The sequence below is a fragment of the Camelus dromedarius genome, chromosome 3 (assembly GCF_036321535.1).
Source record: "Camelus dromedarius isolate mCamDro1 chromosome 3, mCamDro1.pat, whole genome shotgun sequence".
Lineage (NCBI taxonomy): Eukaryota > Metazoa > Chordata > Mammalia > Artiodactyla > Camelidae > Camelus > Camelus dromedarius.
The window spans coordinates 25,890,315-25,914,278 of NC_087438.1; the positions used below are offsets into that span (position 1 = coordinate 25,890,315).

At 34.1% G+C, this 23,964-nt stretch overlaps 1 protein-coding gene across 1 annotated transcript in view; it reads right to left on the reverse strand.

Annotated features, from left to right (window-relative positions):
* Positions 1 to 1,136: 1,136 nt before the first annotated feature.
* Positions 1,137 to 23,964, reverse strand: part of NUP155 (nucleoporin 155) — a 52,257-nt gene continuing 29,429 nt past the window's right edge. Inside the window, exons 21-35 of the mRNA XM_010977582.3 lie at positions 19,904 to 20,001; positions 17,428 to 17,558; positions 14,896 to 15,087; positions 14,077 to 14,215; positions 13,243 to 13,378; positions 12,354 to 12,507; positions 12,020 to 12,124; positions 11,180 to 11,334; positions 7,997 to 8,126; positions 6,833 to 6,946; positions 6,003 to 6,123; positions 5,449 to 5,559; positions 3,474 to 3,610; positions 1,984 to 2,090; positions 1,137 to 1,339 (exon numbers count right to left, since the gene is read on the reverse strand). Coding sequence (XP_010975884.1) covers positions 1,201 to 1,339; positions 1,984 to 2,090; positions 3,474 to 3,610; positions 5,449 to 5,559; positions 6,003 to 6,123; positions 6,833 to 6,946; positions 7,997 to 8,126; positions 11,180 to 11,334; positions 12,020 to 12,124; positions 12,354 to 12,507; positions 13,243 to 13,378; positions 14,077 to 14,215; positions 14,896 to 15,087; positions 17,428 to 17,558; positions 19,904 to 20,001 — 1,969 coding nt within the window. The 3' untranslated portion in view covers positions 1,137 to 1,200. The remainder of the gene's footprint in view (positions 1,340 to 1,983; positions 2,091 to 3,473; positions 3,611 to 5,448; positions 5,560 to 6,002; positions 6,124 to 6,832; positions 6,947 to 7,996; positions 8,127 to 11,179; positions 11,335 to 12,019; positions 12,125 to 12,353; positions 12,508 to 13,242; positions 13,379 to 14,076; positions 14,216 to 14,895; positions 15,088 to 17,427; positions 17,559 to 19,903; positions 20,002 to 23,964) is intronic.

A 23,964-nucleotide genomic window follows, 5' to 3' on the forward strand; every position in this document is an offset into this window, starting at 1 on the left:
GCATAAATTCATTTTATATGTTCAAAAAATCTAAGAGTTGAAAAGCTGAAAAATATGAGAGGTAGTGGTACCTAATGAGTGACATTTTGGAAGATTATAAAAGAAAGGGAGCTAAGTTATAAGAGAATAAATATGGAAAGGGCAACCCCACAGTCTTGGGAAAAAGTAAAAGTGGAAGGAAAGCATAAAAGGTCAGAAGAAAGGAGTTCATGTTCTCGCTTTTTTGTTAGTCCTGGTCATTCCCACTATTTTCTCCTCCTGCATTTGGTTTTGTTATTCTAATTTTGTTGAAGATTAAAAAAAAAACTATATTACTAACAACTTTGCTTTATATATTGTGTCTTGGGTAAAGCTCGTGTCTTGTGATCATTGATGGGGGAGGCAAGAGGAGAAATCAGGGAGCTCAATTCATAAACTAACTATATCCTCTAATCCACTGGTTCTCAAACTTGACATGTACCAGACTGTCCTGAAGAGCTTGTTAAAGCAGAGTGCTGGCACTCACCCCAAAGTTCTGGGTTCGGTAGGTTTGGGACTGGGCTGGACAATTTGAATCTCTAACAGATTCTCAGATGATGCTGATGTTCGCACACTTTGAGAACTGCACTGTAATGGAATCAGAAATCACAGAGCAAAGAAAAGCTAGGTGGACACTAAGGGAAAAAGTATTTCCCTGTATAGGTTTTTAGGACATAGAACATTGGTTACAAGTTTACTGCCTGCTCGAAAAACAACCAGATGTGTATTAATCTTCAAGTATTGTAACTGACAAAATTAGTAGTTGGAGGAAATTTCCAAAACCGAAATAAATTTTTAAGAGATTTGCCTATTTAAGAACTGTTGGAGAATCCAGTATTATGGGAATGGACCTACTCAGCTAGTCTATTTAAGTTTTGATCCTTGAACTTGAAAAGGAATACTATAAATTCAAAATAAGAGTTTTATTTTTATATCCTTTTTAAAATCATAATCTTAATTCAGTTGTTTTTTAATTTGATTATTAAAAAACAAAATAGTATTATGTAGTAAAAAAAGAACTCATCTGGCAAATGTACTGTCTACTGATACTACCTACTTATTAAAAACACATTTCTACTAAAATTGTTCTAAAATTGTTACATTTAAAACACCTGATATCTGGACCCAGCTGAGCTTTTATTTTACAGATCAAAATGCACAGATGAAAATACATTACAATAATTAATGAAGCCGTTCTAGTTTAGCCTGAAGAGATTTAAAATTCCCCGTGATGGTTTGTACTGCTACCGAAGAGCTCATAGACTGGAGCTCAACCAGATAACCACAAACAGCATCCAGGCAGAGATTTGTAAATCTTCTCCTATAAAGAAAAAAACACCTGATCAACCATCTACACATTTAGAAACATTTCCTCCTATAGCATTTCCCTTTAACTTCTGCTAACCTTACTTATAGTCCCACAGAAGAGCAAGGATCATGTGATTAAATACATGGCAAATAAATGAAAACAGAGAAGGAAACTCAGGGGGTAGGTGAATTCCACATCAGCACCATTTTCCTTTGGAAGATAATAATGAGAAGGAGGCAGTAAGGGATAACTCCATAAATTAATACTAAATTATAACTCCTTAAATTAATACTAAATTATTTACATTCTTTTGGCCTTTTCAAACAAATATACCTTGAAAGCCAATAATATCACAAAGGCATAACTGAACTTCCTAGGTCACTAATTCAAAGCAGAAATTTAGGAGTAATTCATAAATTGTATCCTTTCACTTATACAGAGAATTCTATACAAGGGTTGAAAAATGGAAAACACTAATCTTTCATACATGCTGACTGATGTCATTCAAATAGTTAATGCAAATATACACAAGAGCTTAAATCTATACTTCTTTTAGTCTCCAAATCTTGCCCCACTGTCTCCAAATTTGTTACCCAGATGTTTATTAGATGTATTTAAAAGCCTTTGTTATAATATAGTATTTAATTCATACTTACCTCTCACAATTTAAAACTTGGCTAGGATTCTCAACATATCTTGTCAATAGTACATGTATACAATCCAAGAGGTGCAGTGGCTTCTTCATTCTGTTCCAGAATGGATCCTATAAAGAAAATATACATCATGAGTTGTAAAGCAAATTGCGTCAACTGAATTTTCAATTATTTATGTTAAAAGAGTCATCAGAGTCCAAAGCAAAATTTACTGATATTAAAATAAACATTTAATATTATGTGGTTACTAAATTATATATCTAATTATGGTTAATATTAAACAGCATTGAAAACTGCCCTGTGATGTTATTTAGGAAGAATATCTAATGTACCAATCCACTTTGTAGAGCATGTAAGTTTCCTGTTTGGGAACCTGGGGTAAGAGAAAAAAATACATCTTTTCCTATCGGATGTGACACCACTTTTACTTTGAACCTATGCAGACTTAATCTGATAGTATAAATAAGAGGCTAAACCAGTAGTCAAAGAATGTTAATTCTAGATCTGGCTCTCCCATTACTAGCCATGTGATGTGAGCAGGTTATTTAGCCTCTCTGCCCTTGTCAGACGGAGCAGAAGATGGGGATACAACAACTTGCCATTTCCATCATAGGCTCATTGTGAGGCCTTCAGTGAGATATACAAGTGCCTCATAAAGCACTGTATGAATGTTTTGATTATGCTACTATAATCATGACTAGTACTAAGCACAATCTAGTTCAACAAGGTTTCATTTGGTTCCTTTAGAGTAAAAATTACAAAATATATAGTCTGATAAGCTTCAATATGGTGACAAAGATTTTTTAAAAATCGAGGTTATAATTGACATATAACATTACATTAGTTTCAGGTGTACAACATTGTGATTCGCTGTTTGCATACACGGTGAAATGATCACCGTAAGTCTAGTTGCCACCTCTCACCATACACGATTAAATTTCCTTTTTCTTGTGGTGAGAAAGAACTTTAATCATTGATATTTAATTATTTCTGGTGTATATATATATATATATTTTTTTATTGAAGTATAGTCAGTTTACAATGTTGTGTCAATTTCTGGTGCACAGCATAATGCTTCAGTCATACATGAACATACATATATTCATTTTCATATTCTTTTTCACCGTAAGTTAAACCATTGATATTTTAGATGAGGTTAAAGTGAATAAATATACTGATATTTTGTTCTTTTAAAGAAAATGATAATTCTTATTGTATTTAGCCTATTCTACTAAGACTAAAACATATGTAATTATATTTATCAATATTTTAAAATATTTGATTTGTATCATGACATATAGCAAAGTTAATTGTCATTATTGGGTTTTTAAAAGTCTGAAGTGTAATTCCTGATAATCAATGAAGCAAATTTCTGATGCAACTGTGTTAGATGAGATACTTATAAACATACACTCAAAATAGTCCACTTCTGTATCTAGAATAAGTTAATAAACTTAACTAAATAAATTAATTGTATTTAATATTTTCCTTACCCGTGACTTAAACAACTGATCATAAACTTCCAGTAGTCTAGGTAATGGCACTCCAATTTCATTCATTGTCTGTATTACAAATCCCACATCCCAGTTCAAAGTACAAACTTGCTGCTCTAAGAACTGTACGATGAAATCTGGGGAGAGAAGAAGATCAGAAGTTGGGATTGTTAACTCTTTTTTTGCCCTCAGCTTTATTGAGATATAACTGACACATAACATTGTGTAAGTTTAAGGTTAAATGTGATAATCTGATGCACATAAATATTGCAAAATGTTTTCCACAATAAGGTTAGTTAACATGTCTTTCACCTCATATAAGTACTATGATTTTGCTATTGTAGAATTGTTAACTTTTGATACTAAAAAGTAGGCCTTATTCATAACTGAGCAGTTTCTAGACAGAAATTTTTTAAAAAACAATTTTCAAAAGAAATTTTTAATAAAAAGTAAGGCATATACCACAATAGGCAAATCTATAGAGAGTAGATTAGTGTTTGCCTAGGACTGAGGGTAGTATTTCTTTTTGGGGAGATGAAAATGGTCTCAATTTAATTGTGGTTACACAACTCTGTGAACATGCTACAACCACTCAATTACACACTTTAAAACATTAGGAAAAAAACTATATTATAGTGAATTTGGGAAACAAAAAGATACAAGAAGAAAATAGAGACCACTCACTTTCCTACTATTGGAGAGGACCCATTGCTAATATTTCTTCAATATCTTGAAATATTATATCTTCAATTTACTGGCTTTTTAGAAAAGAAGGGCTACTGCATCTCCATTTTAGGAATGTTAAATGTAACATTCATAAGATCCCTAAAAAGTTATCTATTATGATGATTCTAATTGTGGCCCCATTCTCACTTTTTCCTACTTGTTACATCATAGATAATAACAGTAACAATCAGATTCGTACTTGTGGTTCCTGAAATCTGAGCCTGACCATTGTGAACATCCATGGGCAAGAGGAATCACTAAAAAAACTGCCACTTACCCTGCATCTCCCCTACAAGTTACCATACAGATTTGGATAGGTAATAAAAATTCTAAAAACTCTAAATTTGTTCTAGTTTGAAGTCCCCAGGAGCTTGTTTGCCATTGAGAGAGTGACAGAAAAAGGAAGGCTTCCTCCACCCTAAACCTTACTGGGCTCGACAATAAAAATCTTAAGTCAAGGGGAGAGAGTGTAGCTCAGTGGTAGAGTACATGCCTAGCAGGCACAAGGTCCTGGGTTTAGTCCCCAAACCTCCCTTAAATAAATAAATAAGCCTAATTCCCTCCCCAACCCAAATTAAAGTCAAAGCAAAAATACCCTCTAAAGGGACCGTGTATATAATGTGGCCCTTTTGCTATTAAAATCAACAAGTTTTACATATAAGACATATACATAGTTGCCCTTTATTTTCTCTTTATTTTTCTGATCAAGGAAATGGCATGGCAGTTTTAAATACTGTACTTACAAGAAATAAAGGTATAATTATAATGGTTTTATTTCTTACCACATCCAGGGAATAAATCCTACATCATAGATGGTCTGTAAACAAGTGTGTACGTTCATTTTTTAAAAAACTTAATGTTGTATTTTCATGTTTCTCAACATTTTCCAAAAACACAAAGAGCTTAACATTCTACAGTATGAACAGATTTATGTCGATTCTATTGTTTTACAACTGAAAAAAACATTGCAAGTTGGCAAATGGCTCATGACAGTCTCCTACGCAACACAGGTAGTCAGCATACTTGGTTAAGAAAGGGGTTCGCAAAGATTACATTTTTAACACAACTACTCGCTATTTTAAAGAAAAACACGCCCTCAATATAATATAATAAGGAGCAGCTGAATCAATCACAGATTATCCATGCACAAAAACATCAGCCAAAAAATCTCCCCTTCTCTTCAAACTTGTATAAGGTTACCATATAATCACTATGCTGTTAGCACTAACCCAAGCTAGATATGGCTCACCTAAAGGAAAGAAGCGAGGTGTGCCAGCGTAAATTTTGCCAAGGAGCACAATCTTGAGACTAAGAGCATGCATCCTATCTGGGGAGCTCAACGTCACACTTTCATTCAGTTCTGTAAGAGAGAGACATATTAGAAACCTAAATTGTTTTCAATGTGAAATGTTTAAACTGGCTATTTTATTCTGTTTCGAGGTACAAAATACCATAGAACTTGTGTTCACATTAACGAGCAGATTGTGTTTCTGTTAGTGTGATGCACTTTCAAGTTACCAGGGCATTGGTTATGAGATTCTGAGGTAAGTGTCTCAGAATCCCCTATATTAAGCAGCGTAAACCACAAAAATGACACATCTTTTGTGAGAGTCCTCTCAAATTTTCACTGGGATCATTCTCTACAGGATCACCTCCACCCTACTCAGGTACCTACCCCTCTTCCCCCTATTTAGCTATATGTACAATTCTCATGAGTCCTACTACATGACCACTAGAAGCCTGCATTCATTCTACTACCAAGTCTAAATAATGTATAGCTAATATAAACAACTGAACACTTACCTTTCTCTATAATATCTTGCCAAAGTGTCTGAACCAATATAGGGTCTGAATAACCAGCACAATGAATTATTGCAAGTTTACACTCTGCGAGTTTAAATGGGTCAGCAAATTCTCCATAAAGCTGTGGAAGAAAAATGCCAACATTATACATACAACCAGAGGTTAGCATTCAGAAATTAACAATGAAGCACTCCTTGAAAATTAAATCAACTGAAGACTTTATCTGAAGTTCCTAAAATAAGATATAAAGGTGTGATGACCTGTAGCTGGTCATAACTCCAGGCAGAGAATGGTAAATGTATGATAAATACATTTAAATAGATTTCAATATTGTCTTTTTTTTTTTCCTTCTGGGTGGGAGGAAGATGCTGCAATGACATTTCTTTCAGAATTAGCATTGTCTGAATTAAGATTTGAGAAATCATGGAATACTGAACTGCTTCAGGGTACTTGGAAAAATGCCCAAGAATGATTGAAAAAGAAACTGTTCAGGACAGTACAGAGTAGGAGAGGCTTGGAGAGTTAAGCAAAGAGGTAAGTTACTTTTTCAAGACAAGAAACAAGGCCATGAAATAGACGGCAGGCGTTTTAACAAAGCTGCATGTGAGGGCGATAGGTTCTTGATAGAAACTAGCCTGGAAAGAGAAACTTAGCTCTTTAACCACAGTGGTGATTTGTCAGCCTTACTGACATGCTCCCAAAGATGGCTTATCTTATCTTGTGGAGATGGGCTAATCTTTCCCATGAAACACATAGCAAAATGCAAAAGAAACAGGAAATCTGTAGATAATAGGTGACTGCTATAGGACTTCCACTTGCTTTTTTATTACCTTAGTTATGTCCATTAGCTCAGAATCCAGCTGAGAGACTGCATCCTGCACAGACGAATGATGGGAGTACTGCCTTTGTAACGTCTCTTGTATCTGAAGCTGGATTCTAGCAACCTAGTTTAGATAGAAAAAAGCAAGTCTTAAGTTCCTTATGATAAATCATCGGGTACTTAAGGAAATGACTCCTAGTATCTTGACTTCAAGCTTGTTAAAAATAATGTAAAAATAACAGCACAGTGACTGAAAATTTTTTGTAATTATTTATGGTGATGAATGTTAACTAGACCTATCGTGGTGATCATTTCGCAGTACGTAAAAATATTTAATCATTACGTTAAACACCTGAACAACTGTTTTATGTCAATTATACCTCAATAAAAAATGTATAAAGACTTTTATTATAACAGACTAACAACTCTGCACTACAACACAGATTTCACAGGGACTGTACCGTGACAGAGAGCCTTTGCTACCCACCACCACCTGTTTCTCCCAGGATTATAGCCAGATAAAATGGCTAGACTATACTTCCCAGCCTCCTGTGCAAAGTGTATGGGCACAAGACTATGTTCTCTTTGAAGGAACGGGAGTATGTCATGGCTGAGCTTTTTAAGGGAGTGAATGTGCTTCTTACATGTTTTTCCCCCTTGCTCCCTCTACCAGAGGAAAAGGGAAGGCCATTGGGAATGGTACAGCCACAAAACAGAACTTGGGTACTGAAATCAACCAAGTGGAAGAAAGCCATATATCAATTAGAAACAACCACTCTGGATGTTTGAATGAGAAACAAGCTTTTGTACTGGGACCATTATACATTTTGGGGCCCCTTAGTTGAGGCAGTTTAGCCTATTTCACTTAATACATCTACTTACTAGCTTCCAGAATAAATGGTGAATGTGATGTAAACTGCCTGGTGTTAGAACAGTTGGAAAAAACCTTTAGAAATGCCACAGAGAAAACTTTTAAATTATAGCAATGTCCTATGACCTAACTGTATGCTGTATTCTTAAAATCTTTTAAAAAGATTTATATATAAATATGAAAAGAAAGAAAAAGGCAGGAGAAATTAGGATGATCTATTATTTGCTACGGGAAGAAGGGAAAGTGGACTAACAAGTGGCTATTAATCCCCGTGGACAAGGCTCAAGTATCTGCAGCACTTACTTCCATTTTTTCTTCTAATTCGTGAAGGAATTCACCATCTGCAGCTATTGACGAAATGGCCGTGGAACTTTTGGCACTAAGAATGGCTCGAGCGATGTACTCTAGTCGCTGCTGAAGTGAAATTTCTGTGCTGGGGGGAAAACTCTTATTTTTTTTTATGTGAATTCTGAAGGATCCAATATATATACATATACATATGTATCAGTTATGATGCACTATTTTATACCAAATTAACGTAAAAGGCCGTCTGAAACTTGAAAAAAATTATTAGAGGACTTCTAATAAAAGATCCATAATCTAAGTCAACACATACTTATGTTTACATCCAAAACAGTAACTTCCTATTTCAAAACTTTAGTTCAGTATATTAAAACTTGGATTCTTCTACAATTAAATTAAAGACTTTTTCAGCCCTCATAGTCTTCACTTCTCTACCTTACTGTGGCCAATACTACATTTCATTTTCCACACAGCAATGACAGTGACCTCTTAAAAGCAAAAATCAGATTACGTCACATGCTTTTTTCAGACCTGCCAATCACCTTCACCTACTCCTCTAACCTCATCTCCTTCCTCCCTTGTTCACCATCCCCAACCCCATTGGCTTTCTTTTTTGTACCCTAAACATGATAAACTTGAATCTGATGCAGCGCCTCTGCATAGACCACTGTTCCTGTGCTTGGACCACTTCTTCCATTTCTTTAATAGCTGCCTGTTCTTGTCATTTGAGAATCAATTGTGATGACGATTTATCTGAGGCCTTCTCTGACCACTCTTAACAAAAGGAGCTCCCTATTTCCCCAGGTACCGTCTCCTATTTTTATTGTATTTATGGGATCTGAACTTTTTGTCTATGATCTTTACTCACTAGAATGGGAGCTCCTTAGGAACAGGAACAGTATCTCTCACTACTTCCTTCCTGAATTCCTTGAATATCACTGGTGCTCAAAATTTATTTGCTGCCTGACACACTGACAGGTGACAGAAAGCCCTAAGCATGTATCCACCTCCATGGTTACCATTTGCAGTCTTCCCCGATCCCCTAACTCTATCAGACCTGGCTCTCTGACATTATAAAGCAACTTGGCATTAAAAACAAACATAAGTAACTCAGTTAGTTGTTGGCAACCTCTCAGATCAACCAGTATTAAATGTAACTTCTGATACTCCATTCCAATCTGAATTAGGAAAAAAGTGGCTTTCTTTTCCTTTTAGAGAAGGTCTTACTTAAAAAACTGTCCTTCTGTATAGCCATGGCTCCTATATTTCCCCCTTCCAAAAAGAAACCAAAAGGAAAAAAAAATTAACTCCTTTCTCCTATCTTGCAAAATATACGTGTAGATGACTGGTAATTAGCACTCTCTCTTAAGATCACATACAAAGGATTCTACATTTAGGAGCTTTGTTTTTTTTCTTTGTCTCTTTTTATTTTATTTATGTTTTGGGGGTGATTAGGTGATTGATTTATTTAAATGGAGTACTGGGGATCAAACCCAGGACCTCGTGCATGCTAGGCACACACCCTACTACTGAGTTATATCATCTCCCCTGCCATGAGCTTTGTTCCTAAAAGGCTTTCTTTTTTTTCCCCCCTCATCTCTAAAAATCCCACTTGAACCAAACATTTTAAAAGTGGGTAACATTTCCAAATCATTTAAAGTAGAACATTCTATGGCCTCCAACTTATTTGCTGCAGCTTATACATGCAAAGAGTGTAGTGAGAAAGAGAGTAACATAATAGCTGGAAAGTCATTTTATTGTGGAAAGAGACAGTAAGCTGAGAGCTGAGGAGTGGACGTACAGGGTCTCTCACAAGAAAAAGAAATTAGGTTACATATGTGTGTGAAGCAAATATGGACAATGAGCTGTTTTTAAAAGTTAGAGAATTTCTGAATATTTTACAACAGGAATATAGTAATTGTCATAACAAGGAAAAGGGTCAATAAATATTAATGGAAGGGTAATTAAGAACCACTCTTACATTGTGAGCAATAAGTAGCATGATAAAAATGGCTTACAAAGATTTGTAAAGTAATGGTGTCTAGAAATAACTATCTAAGAAAAATGACAAAAGTAATCCAGAAATGAGATACTGAAGGCCTGAGTAAGAGCACAGTCCGTATGTACCTCTCTCTGAGTACAGTAAAAAAATAGGCACTCAAACACTGGATAAAGGAATGAATTACATAACCTGAAGATATAGAGTTAAAATAATTAATAATGCTGTCAATTCTTAACTGTGCAAACTATGAATTGACCAAGGCCTTTACCAGAAACTATGTTTTAGGCTTAAATTCCTTTTCTTAAACCAAAGACAAAGAAACTAAAGTCACTTCTATATATGTCATCTTCTGTATGTGAGAGGTACTTATAAAAATCAAGTGACTATTATGATCAAGGAGGGCAAGACCAAAACTGCTTTGGGTCCACACATACAATAATTATAACTGCACGGGTGTGCACATGTGTACACACAGACACAGAAACACACTTTCTCACGCTTGCCATTAACCATATCTAAACTCTTTAAGTAACCATTCTTATTAACTAGGTTTAGTGACAACTTTGCCTCAATAACTTACTCTTCTTAACTTAATCAATCTCCAGATTTTAGAAATAGCACCGAATTATTTCGGCAAAGAAAATTCCAAATCAAGAGGATCACATTAATGATCGGTCCAAAATTTTACTGTCTTTTAATATGGAGATCTAATTAGAAATTTCAGTTACAAACTTCTTTAACAGGATTCTTAATAATCCTCAATACAGATACTCTAAGAGCTTTTCAGTAATTTACACCAACGTGAGAGTAGAAGAAATTGGTCTGGAATTTATAAAACATTTAAAATTATAAAGCCTTTGAGAAATATTTCTTTTTCCTTTTAATTAAGAATAGTAATTAATTGCTGTTAGGCCGAAAAATCTAAAAACATACTTTAAAGAAAAGGATTTAGAAGATAGTTTGAATAGAGAGTCTTTAGTAGGAGGTATTTAGTACCTACTACACACTATTAAGAACAAAAAAAGAAAAAAAACTATAAGCTTTAGGTAAATCAAAGTAAAAGCACAAAAATTCTACATATGTATAACCTGAATAAGGTTTATTTAATATCTGAAGTCCGGACAGAACTAGACAGAGCCCGGGTACCCATAACTCTCCACAGTGAGAATCTTTCACCATACCTGTGCATGTCAGCCAGTTTGGACAGGACACGAGCAGCGTTACTAAAGCTTCTGTTCTTCTCATAATACCTCCAGAGTAAATCCATATAACGAACTTTGTTTTGGTCAACTTTGGCCATCCGGACTAGATGTGGCTCCAGAAATGGAGAAGCAATCTGGAAATTGTACAGTTACTCAGAAACATTTTCTGACTACCCATTTGATCTTTACATAGAGAATGTATCATCTTATAGGTGTGCTTCATTTTATGAGTATGTAAGCAGTTATTATAATCCAGTAACATAAAAGGGAGGGCAATTTTTCTCATTATAGGTGATTTTTTGGTTTGTCACAGTTAATCAAAGAATTGCTATGATAGTTGCATTGGGCTGATAAAACTAACAGTATAATCCAATTAGAAATTGTTTAATAAACTTTGAGAACACAGCTATTGATCCCTAGACTCTGAGCTCAAAAATATCCTTGTAATCAAGTGCCATTTTACAGACTGAAGAACACTGAGACAGTAAAAGGACATTTGTGAAGTGACTTAATGGCAGAGCTAAGACAAAGTTCAAGTTTCCTAACTCATAATCCAGTGATTTCCATCCCACAATATAAACATAAAATAAAATATAAAATATAAAAATCCTGATCAGCTTCTAAATTACAAGAAAATTAGAGCAATAGCTTACTCTGCCCACTAGAAAAAAGTATTACAATTGTTGGCTTTACACTAACACTTAATGGGTGGTATAGGGTGAGAAACTGAATTTCCTGTAACTATACAAGTGCTTAACCCATTTAGTTACGTTTCTTAAAAATGTAAATTAACAATATTGGTATAAAAAATAATTTTACCTGTAGTAGTTTATCTGCAAGGTCAGCTTGTATTAGCCAATTATAAAGGGCAATACTAAAGAGTTCATCTTTGGATCTCTGAGACAATTTAAGCATTTGTTCAAACTAAAATAAAGAAAATAGTAGACATTAGCACAGTTCAGGTTCTGTTGCTCGACACTGGGACCCTGAGCCTTACACAATACTGGTAAGAAATCAAGAATCCTTAAATTGTAAGTTCTAAGAGCTACTCTGCTTCCAAGATGATTATGCCACCACCACCACCACCACCACCACCACACAGAGCTTCTAAACAAAATGTATTTTCAGAATGAAAATGTGCTGCATCTCTTACATGATGTCCTGCTTCTTCATTACTCAGCATATTGGGATCAGATGACAAAACAGGAGGCCCAGGTTTTTTGGGTACACTGGGAGACTGAGGAGCAGCCTTACTTTGATTTACCAGTTCTTGAAGTGTATCGGTAATACACTTATAACTGTTTAACCTGAAAAAGAATGAGAAAGCAGCAATTATATTATTTAGTTAGCAACTGATTTCTTTTATCTAATTTAAATACACACAAGAATTTAAAGATAATTTTGGAGAAAATACACACACACACACAATTTGATATTAAATATAATACAAATCATACACTTTTCAACAGGTTTGAGAAGCATTTGATTAAAAGGATGAAGTAAAAAAAAAAAAGGAATGTCTTAACAAAAAACATGCCTGAGGTTATATATCTCCTTTCTGGACATACATTTTTAAAAAAACTTATTTATTTTTTTGTTGAAGTATAGTCAGTTTGGACACACATATTTTAGCAGTATCTCTAATAATTTGTGAACATTTAAAAATCATCCTTTTAAAAACTAATCTTCATCTAGAACCAGACATTTGGGGCGGGGTAGGCGTGACAACAGTTTTCTTTCTAAAAAAGTTAGCTCATTTTAAATTGACATTAATAAAGTCTCAAAAAAACCACAGAGGCAAGTTCAAAAACACTTGTAAGTCCTTAAGGATTTCCACCAGACTATAATATACTTTTATCCATAGGCTAAGAATTATAATCCCGACTCAGACCTTTGATAAAACAAGACATTTTTAGGTGAAAGCGTAATTCAATTTTATGAGGGTTGTACTTGAAATACTATTTTCGTAATACTATCAAACTCTACACAAAGAAAAGTCTGTATCCATGAAGCTGACAATCTGCTAACGTGATAAAACTCACCTTTCTTGGAAAGCCTGAAGTCCCACGATGTCTTCTTCTGGTTCTCCATGTTTATAGAAATGAAGTCCAAGACCCTGAGGATCTTTTTTCTCTGCAGCAGTAAGAGACAGCTCCACCACACCCTCATAAAAACGCACTAATGGGAAAGACAAAGGGCAAAGAGTTAAGGCTTATTATTAAGTGGATACATTTTTTCCTTAGCTGGCTTATAAAAGTTCTGATCAAGGTTATTGTGTTTCTACTGTCTATTAGTCACCTATGGACAGTATCATATAAAGTATTTCTGGTAAGTCTACCAAAGCACAAGGTTCCAATATGCCTAAAAGGCAGCTATTAAATATATTTTCTTCATTGGAAAAAAAATTTCGTATTTGAAATAACAAAAAGGAGGACTGCAGTTCCTTGACAGAAAAAAAAAATCTTAGGATTCAAAACAATATTTGTACTAACAGTTACTACATCAAGTTTGATTTGATTTAAATAATTTTAAAGTGAGCAGACAGGTAATATTTTAAAAATGAGTCAAAAGAATCTAAAACACCCAAAAAATAAATGTAACCCAGAAAGCAATCTAATACAAATAGTTTAACTGGACTAGGACTGAAACTGCGATGCTAAAAAGTTACACATTTCAAGATATTTTTTGTATTATTATGCTTACCACCCAATAAAACTCTTTTTGAGTATTATAGCATCTGCAGAAGCTGGTGCAGTCATCAAATACTAAAACACAAAAAATGAATTTCCTGTGTCATATCAGTTGGGCCACTGAAAGCTGATGGAAGATCTGCCTCTGAGTTAAGAAGAAGACAGGAAGACCATTCTGTTTCTCACCTTGTCTATACTGAGCACAAACATTGGAAAGGTCCACTTGATTGCTGATTTTCTGATATTCCTTTAATGATTCCCTTAACATTCTTTCCTTTTCAATCTTATTTTGAACTTGTCGGGAACGCTGGAGAAGCTCATTTGCCTAGAAGTGGAGATGACAAGAACTTAAAAAGATAAAATCAAGCACCTAGATGATGCCATCAATACAAGTTTTAATCTACGTCTAAATTTGCATCTGGTTTTTTATATTTAAAAACAAAAAACAACTCTACAAACTTACTTCTTCTTAATTTTAGGCAGAAAAGTTTTTGACCAAAAAATCCTAGCTATTCTTAATTCCTCTCACAAATATGTTAAAAGCAAGACAGCTTTTGACTGGTAAATCTCTTGCCTAGTCAATACAGTATTGGTCATCAGGCAGTCCGTGCAACAGATTTTTTAAATTATTTTCACCTGTAGGAAAGGATCAATAAAAATCGCCCAATTAACTCTAATTCATCATAGACTTAAAGTCAGTGATATTTTTCTTAACTTCTAAATGTATTTAACCATTTTTAAAATATGATCTAGAAATACTATCAAAGATACATTATAGAAGAACTTATATATGGATTTTAAGAAATAATGCATTCTAACCCCTTTCTTACACAGATGAGGATTATGAGGCCAGGAGAGGTTAAGAGACCTATCCAAGGTCATATGTCAAAAAATAAATAAATAAATAAGGAGACAACAGTTCCTGATTACAATTCTAGTGTGCTTTTCATCATTCCATGAAACCTCCTTGTAAGAAACACTGAAATAGGTAACAAAGCATCATACCTTAGAACAAACTGCATCATCAGTGCTATACAGAAGTGGGCAGATGTCCTGTAAGTGTAAACTAATGCCATCAACAGCAGCATTATCTCTGATGTAGCAGTTGATTAGAGAAGCAATTAATGCCCCAGTCAGTTCCTTGTCCCTGATTACCAGATCCTTAAAGGTTGTGATTTTCAACTGCTCCTGAAATTCCTAGGAGTATAAGAGAAAATCCTTTTATCAGTCAAAGATATAGGAATATCCTATTTCCACACAGAATGGAATTTCTTTAGTAATATAAAATAAACAAAACATTAGTAGACTTTATAATTCAAAAGATAAAATACAGTAAACTATAAAAAATAATAAACTTTTGGAAACTTTCATAGAATCAGAGTTGGAAAAAGAACCTATGGTATGTTCCAACTCTTACTTTGCAAACCAAGAAAGCAAAGCCCATATAGAGCCAAAATTTGAGCCAGGTCTCCTGATTCTAGTTACAACCAGGAAAGAATAATCAATTAGCTACATTAAAAAAAATCTTGGGCTTACAATTACTTTCCCAAAATAATGTTAGAATTCTATTACTCAAGGCCTTGTAACACTGGAATTTGATCTCATAAATTGGCTTGCTAAAATGGAGTTCGAAAGTACTGAGGTGATTTATACTACGGTAACATTGTTTAATGATTTGACTGCTATTTCTTTTTTCTAAATTTTGGAAAATACACAATCTGTGTTCAAATTTTTTGGACTAATATCTGTATCCTTTAAGCATGTAGGGAAGGAAGATGGATTTGAGCATTTGTGAAGATGGATCACAAAAAAGATACTTAGGCTAAAAATTGACCTACATTATGCTTACAACCCAATAAAACTAAAAATCATTATTCTACGTGGCATGGAAAAGAAAACAGCTTTCATAATTAAACATATTCATTTGATTTTTTAGAAGAAAAGTATGTGCTTAAAAGAAACAAAACAACTCAATGGACACTACTGGAAAGAACAGATAGATACTGCATTTCAATTTTGAAAATTGGTACTTAAAAGTCAAGAATTAAACATTTCAGGGTATAACCAAATAGCACTAGAGGATAAAGGAAAGTTATTTTTTGATAGAATTGTAGTTAATAAGTATGGAAGAAATCACAGATTAACAAAATGATCATCTTATAATCCTAAGTGAAATAACTGCTTCAGGTAATGATTATCAATGGATGTCATGTAAGCTTGATTTAAGCCTGATGGAGAATTTTGTAATGGGAGGACTGGACTGAATACTTGAATCCAGTATCTTAGTATCACTAAAAGTGGGACAATCAAACCTTTTGTGTCTCCTAATAAATACAGTCTGACACACAAACCACTACCTATGAAGTATTCTATTCTTCCTCAAATAAATGGACCTGAAGTTAAGCAAGCCTTTGTAGACTTGACTTTCATTTCATAGAAAATGGAGAAATAGAGGAACGAGTTCACTACAAGGAAGGTAAAGACAACCTCAGAATATTGGACAATCTACAAGACTGATGCCCTGATGTCTACAAGGCAATAGAACAACAACAATGAAAAAGGGATAATTGCTTTAGACTGAGAGATTTAAGAGAAATAATAACCAAAGTCAATGAGTGAACCAACTTTTTAGATTCTGATTAGAATGAACCAATCTGTAAAAAGATATTTTTAAGACAGAAATTTCATTATTTTAGATGCTACCAAAGAATTAGTGGTAATACTGCTAAGTGTGAGAATGACATTGTTAGTCAAGAAAACAGCCATCATTTTTAAGGAATATATATTAAAGTATATAAGAATGAAAGGACATGGTGTCTGGGATCTACTTCAAAATAATTCAGTAAAGAAAAATAAGAGGATAGATGAAGCAAAGTTGGTAAAATTGTGAAAATGCTAAATATAAATAAATTGTGTATAAGGGGATTAGTTGTAGTAGTTGCTCTATTTTTGTTATGTTTAGAAATGTTCACAATTAATAGGTAGGAATACATTTCCCCTCAAATGACCTAACATTTAGATAAATGTGAATTACCTTTATCCTTAAAAAGGATTCAAATGAGGACAGCAAGTGAAACATGAACCATTCATTTCCCACAGCTGCAAACGTCTTTCTTTAAAGTAGGAATGTTCAATTTAGGCCACTGAACTCCTTGAAATTACATGCAAAAATTTTGTGTATGTGTCTGCATGCATTCTTTGAGGGTGGGGAGTTTTGATCAGAGTCCCAAAGGGATCTGTAGCCCAAATAAAGGTTACAATCCACTGTTTCAAAAAATATTTTTGGTGCAGTAAGATTTCATTCACATACCATTACAAAGTTCTTATATACTGTAAAAACTTGTGGTTCTGATAATGAATCCCCCAAACCATCATGCTTTAGTGCAATTTTCTCGTAACATATTAACTTGATCACACTTAAATGCTTTCCAAAATAATCCCTTCCTGAACCTAAGGGCTAGATTAAAACTCATTCAAAAGAAAACAACCCAAGCATAGTATTAATAGTATGATTTTAAGGTAGAAAAAATATCCTACCTTCTGAAGTTCTCCTACAATGACAGTGAATTGGTGTTCACAAAGAAGTTTCCATAGAGCCAGAGCCTGGTATGATTTTCGAACCAATTGCTGGATTGCCTGAAGTGAAACCTTTTCACTCAGCTGAGCCTCTAATTACAAAACACAACTGATGAAGTTTTGTAAAACGACAGGTTGTTGCTTTGTTTCAAGTAAAACAACACGTTACCTCAAATATTAAAGACAACTATAGTTAAGGCTGAAATCCTCATTGTTCTCCTTCCTCCCATCATAGGCAACCATGATCATGAGTTGTTGAGTTCATGGTTTTATCCTCTCACTATATATAAGTGCTTCTGTGTGTATGCATACATAAACAATAAAAATATTGCTGTTTTTAGATAATTTATACCACTGCTTTCACTGCCCAGTTATATTTTCACAGGCTATCCATATTCATAAATATAAATCTAGTACATTTATCTTAATTGCTGAGTGTTCCATCATGTAAGTATACCACAATTAGGTCCATCTTCCACTCAAAGGACCTTTCCGTTGTTACCAATGTTTTGCTACTAAAACAATGATGCAATAAATATTCTTAAAAAAGGGTCTCCTGGAAAACACAGTCAGGTTTTGCTAGGATGGTTTTTCAAATTAAGATGCATTTGCAAACCACAAAATCAACTGTCAGTCATGACAGCTTTTTTTTCCCCTCAAAAAGGAAATAGAATAAAAGAGACAAAAAAATTAAAGATAAAATACATACAGTAATTTCTTAAATATTTTGTTTCAGTTGTGTGTGTATGCTTTTAAACATCTGGGTCATAATGTAAAAATTATTTCTTACTGTGCGAAAAAAGTCTGATAAAGACTGCTTTTGAATATATACCTAGAAGTCAAACTGCTGGCTTTGAATATATATGCATTTTCAGCTTTAACAGATATGATCAAATTGTTCTCCAAAGTGTATACTGCCAGCAATCTGAATGCTCCCTTTTGTATGAATCCTTATCAATGTTTGTATTTTGTCAAACTTACCAGAAAAGAAGTACTGAAAAAATAATTTACAGAATAGTAGACAAAAAACTGAGCCCAGCAGGAAGAGAAGGAAAAGTATCTTGGGACGAAAGTAAATGGCTGTCTTTATTAGCAAAGTTCTATCAGCCAGAATAACTGGCTCACACAAAAGAACTTTAAAAAAAAAAAAAGGCAGACAAATTTAAACAATATTTTGTTACTATTTCAATTCATATCTGGAATAATTGATGATTATAAGGACTTTTCAGTTCCCTTGCTCTTTCCTTAGTTGTTACTTTTTATAACAGATAAAAGAACACAACTTAAAAGTTGATTCACATTTCACATACATTAGGATGGATATTTTAAGAAGAAAGAAAAAGAAAAATTGCTGTTGACAATGTGAAGAAATTGGAATACTTTGTGTACTACTGGTACTACTGTACAAAATGGTATAGTTGCTATGGAAAAGAGTTGTGGTTCCTCAAAAAATTAAAAACAGAATTACACATAATCTTGCAATTATACTTTGGGATATATAATAAAAGAACTAAAAGCAGGGACTCAAATTCCTATTTGTACACCATGTTCATAGCAGGATTATTCACAACACCCCAAAGGTGAAAGCAGTGTGAGTGCACCAACAGATGAAAGGATAAACAGAATGTGGCATGTATACACAACGGAATATTTCTATATATTTCTTGGTCTTAAAAATGAAGGAAATTCTGACACATGCCACAACACAGATGAATTCTGAAGACATGCTAAGTGCAATAAGCCAGTCACAAAATGACAAACACTGTATAGTTCCACTTATATGAGGTACATAGGTTAGTAAAATTCCAAGACAGAAAAAAAAAAATGGTGGTTGTAGGGGGAGGGTACAGCTCAAGTGGTAGAGCACATTCTTAGCATGCATGAGGTCCTGGGTTCAACCCCTAGTACTCGCTCTATAAATAAATAAACCTAATTACCTCTATCCCACAGAAAAAAAAAAAAAAAGGTGGTTGCCAGGGGCAGGGAAAAAGACGAGTTATTATGTTTCAGAGGTACAGAGTTTCAGCCTAGGAAGGTGAAAAAGTTCTGGAGACAGATAGTGGTGATGTTTGCAATCATGATACTGCAGCGTAACATGTGAACTTACGGAATGCCACTGAACTATACAGATAAAAATGGTTAAAACGGTAAATTCTACATTATATACAATTTAGCATGATAAAAAGTTAATTAAAAAAGAATGTGTATCATGTTTTCCAGTGGAGTAAAGGAAAAAAAATAGTTATGAACTGAAAGTTACAGAAATACATGATAATCATATTATTTGACTTTTGCAAATCACACTAATATTACTTTAATAACAGCATTTGTTACCACAAACTAGATCTTATCGAGAGATGTCCATTGTATTCTATTCACCTAATAAAATTTCTTACTGGGGTCATGTACATTTAACAGATCAGAAGCAATAATTTACCATGAAACTTCCTTTGCAGCTCCTGTTGCATTTGCTGCGTATTTCCATTCTCAGGACGCATGAATCCTATCAGCCTCTGCTGCACTTTGGCAGTAGTACTGAAACAGAAATTCCAGAATGTATAATGGTGTTTTTAACAGCTTCACTGAGATACAATTCATATACCATACAATTCAACCACTTAAAATGTACAAGTTAATTTTTAAAAGTTACTCACAGGGTTGTGCAACTATCACAATTTAATTATAGAACATCTTTACTCACTCTCCATTAGCAGCCAATCCCCATTCCTCCCGCCCTACCCTAAGCAACAGCTAATCTATTTTCTGTCTCTATAAATTTGCCTATTCTGAGTAGTCACATAAATAAGCTGGAATATGTTGTGAATATTCTTTTCCTCTGTAGATTAGTGAAATAATCACTGGCAAATCCATTATTAACAATTTAAACCTAGAGCATTTTAATCTCTCAGATGCTTAAATTTTCACTGAGAGTAAATAGATATTAACAGTAGGTCCTTTTTATTGAACACTTGCTTTTTGCCCCGACCGATGACTTAGCGTAATGAAACAACTCTATAAGGTAAGACTAAGAATCCCATCTTACAGATGAGAAAACATCTGGAGAAAAATAAAAAGCAAAGAACCTGCTGTAAGGAAATACTGGTTACTGAGAGAAATGAGCAAAAGAAGAACATTTGGTGCTCACTTGGTGAAGAATCTGATATTTCAGATCTTAATGCAACTTCAGGGATGCAAAGAAAAGAATGATGAACTTAAAAAATGTATATGTAAAACAGAAACAGACTCACAGACTTAGAAAACAAACCAGTAATTACCAACTGGGAGAGGGAAGGGGGAGGGGAAAATTAGTGGTATGGGATTAAGAGATACAAACTACTATGTATAAAATAGATAAGAAACAAGGATATAGTATATAGCACAGGGAATTATAGCCTTTCTCTTGTAATAATGTTCAATGGAGTATAATCTGTAAAAATACTGAATCACAGTGCTGTACACTTGAAACTAATATAATATTGTAAATTAACTATACTTCCATTAAAAGAATGATGAACTTTCAGGGAAAATTTTGTTTGGTACCTAACATTAACTGAAATTTAGACTAAGATTTTAACTTCAAAAGTATATGACTACTAAAGCTATGACAGGTACACTGTAGAATGAAGCTCACAAGTGATTATGTCACTGTTGTTAGAAAACAAGATTTTTAGGGTAAAAATAATACAAATATACCACAAAAAAACTGAGTAAAATCCTTTTAATCTTAAATCTGAACTGAAAACAACAGTAGAAACTCACAATTTTGTTTTATTAAAAAATAAAAACAAAACAACATATAGCATGACCAGCAGGAATTAATACCTCCAGCTGTAGTCTCTAACATCCTTTCCTACCAAAAGAAACCAGGGCTTCCTAGAAAAACAGCCAATTCACTCTAGGGCAAGAATTGTACCAAATGAGGCTAAAATGTTCTGTCATGCTAGAAGGCGAAGAAGGTACCAAATAGCGTGAAAATGACTCAAGAGCAGTCTGGAGAGGGAAAAGGTTAAGATAATTTTGCACTGAAAAAACAATCTGCACTGCATTTAAGCACATTAAATACATTTAAAACCAGATTCATATAATGATACTAAATTAAAAACTAGACTGACAGTGCCTGCCAAGATGGGTTAAGTCTGTTACAGCCTCTCTCATTAGCTACAACTGAGAACCCTGGACAGAATACAAAAAGCAATCACTTACCTGAAGCCACCACAAGGTCAATAACAGTACACAGGCAGGGGAAGCCAAAACTATGATAGCTCATAAGGAGGTGAGTATACTGTTTTTTCCCCCCTATTCCTTTATCTTTAGGCTTTGTCCAAAGGTGAACTGAGTCTCAAAACAGTGTGATGAGTAAAACTCCCAGGGAACATTCAGTAAAGTCTGGTAACATTTTGATGGTCATAATTGGAGAGAACTATTGGTAACTGGTAGGCAGAAGCCAAGGATGGTCCCAAACATCCTACAATGCACATGACAGCCCCCACAACAAAGAATTACCCAGTCTACAATGTCTGCAGTGAGAAGGTTGAGAAACACTGGAGCAGAGGAACTGAGAGAAGGGGGCCCTATGGTCTGAAAAGTTTGGAGGGAAGCAGTTATTACTCTTGATGCTTTTCCCCAAAGGCACCACCATTTCTGCAAAGCTATATGACAACAAGGGAGTGAAAACTGGGAGAAAACACTGAATAAATGAATTTTATGGTATGTACACTGTATCTCAAAAAACTATTTAAAAATTCCCATACTCAGTGAAACTAATGTTGCAAGGGTTGGTTGAAATTAGGCAATCTGTTAATATAATTCCGTTAATAAAGGTAAGGAAAAAAATAATATGATCATCTCTGACATACTTCAATATTCACTTTATAGAAATAGTCAATAAAACAGAAATGGATAGTTTCTTAGCATGATAAACTATATCTAGGCATTAAACTTCTCCCTCTTACGGAAAAAACTACACACTTTCCTATTAAAGTCAAGAATAAGATTAGGATGCCCACCTTGATGTTTATAACATCAAGAAACAGAACAACTTAATTATGAATAGAGTTATATCACTAATTGCTTGCATAAAAATAATGGAATAACATGTAGCCAATACAGTTTATTCCATTGATTTGGAATGTTCTAAAGGATGTACTGAATATAAACAATATTTCACCAAAGTATGCCTACTTAGATACTATTTTTACTTTTAAGAAAATGTATATTCAATGATAATACACAAGGAAATCTACAGATTCAATGCAAACCCTATCAAAATACCAATGGCATTTTTTTACAAAACTAGAATACTTTAAATGTGTATGGCAACACAGAAAGACTCCGAACAGCCAAAACAATCTTTAAACAAAACAGGAGGAATCACATACCCTCACTTCACATTATACTACAAAGCTACAGTAACCAAAACAATATGGTACTGGCACAGAAACAGACACATAGATCAATGCTACAGGATAGAGAGCCCTAAAATAAACCTGCACACTTATGGTCTATTAATCTACCACAAAGGAGGCAAAAATATACAATGACAATACAAAAGACAGTCTCTTCGGAAACTGGATAGCTACATGTAAAAGAATAAAATCAGAATGTTCTCTAACACCATATACAAAAATAAACTCAAAATGGACTAAAAACACCTAAATGTAAGACCAGATACTATAAAACTCCTAGAGAAAAACATAGGCAGAACACTTCTTGACATAAATTGCAGCAATATTTTTTAGGATCTGTCTCCTAAAGGAAATAAAAGCAAAAACAAACAAATGAGACCTAATTAAATGTAAAAGCTTTTGCACAGCAAAGGAAAGCATCAACAAAATGAAAAGACGCTTTACTGAATGGGAGAAAATATTTGCAAATGATAAAACTGATAAGGGATTAACATTTAGTATATATGAACAGTTTATACAGCTCAACATAAAAACACCGAACAACCAGATTAAAAATGGGGAGAAAAATGGAACAGACATTTTTCCCAAGAGGAAATGCAGATGGCCAACGGGCATATGAAAAGATGCTCAACACTGCTAATCATCAGGGAAATGTAAATCAAAACCACAATGAGATATCACTTCACACCTGTTATAATGGCTATCCTCAAAAAGAACACAAATAACAAATGCTGGTGAGGATGTGGAGAAAAAGGAATCTTATACACTGTTAGTGGGAATGTAAATTGGTGCAGTCACTGTAGAAAACAGTATGGAGGTTTCTCAAAAAACTTAAATAGAATTACCATGTGACCCTGCAATTCCACTCCTGGGTATAGATCCAAAAGAAACCCAAAACACTAATTTGAAAAGATACATGCATCCCAATGTTCCTAGCAGCATTATTTACAATTGCCAAGATATGGAAGCAACCTAAGTGTCCATCAACATCTGAAAGGATAAAGAAGATACGGCATATAAATGCAATGGAGTACTACTCAGCCATGAAAAAGAACGAAAATTTGCCATTTGCATCAACATGGATGGACTTTGG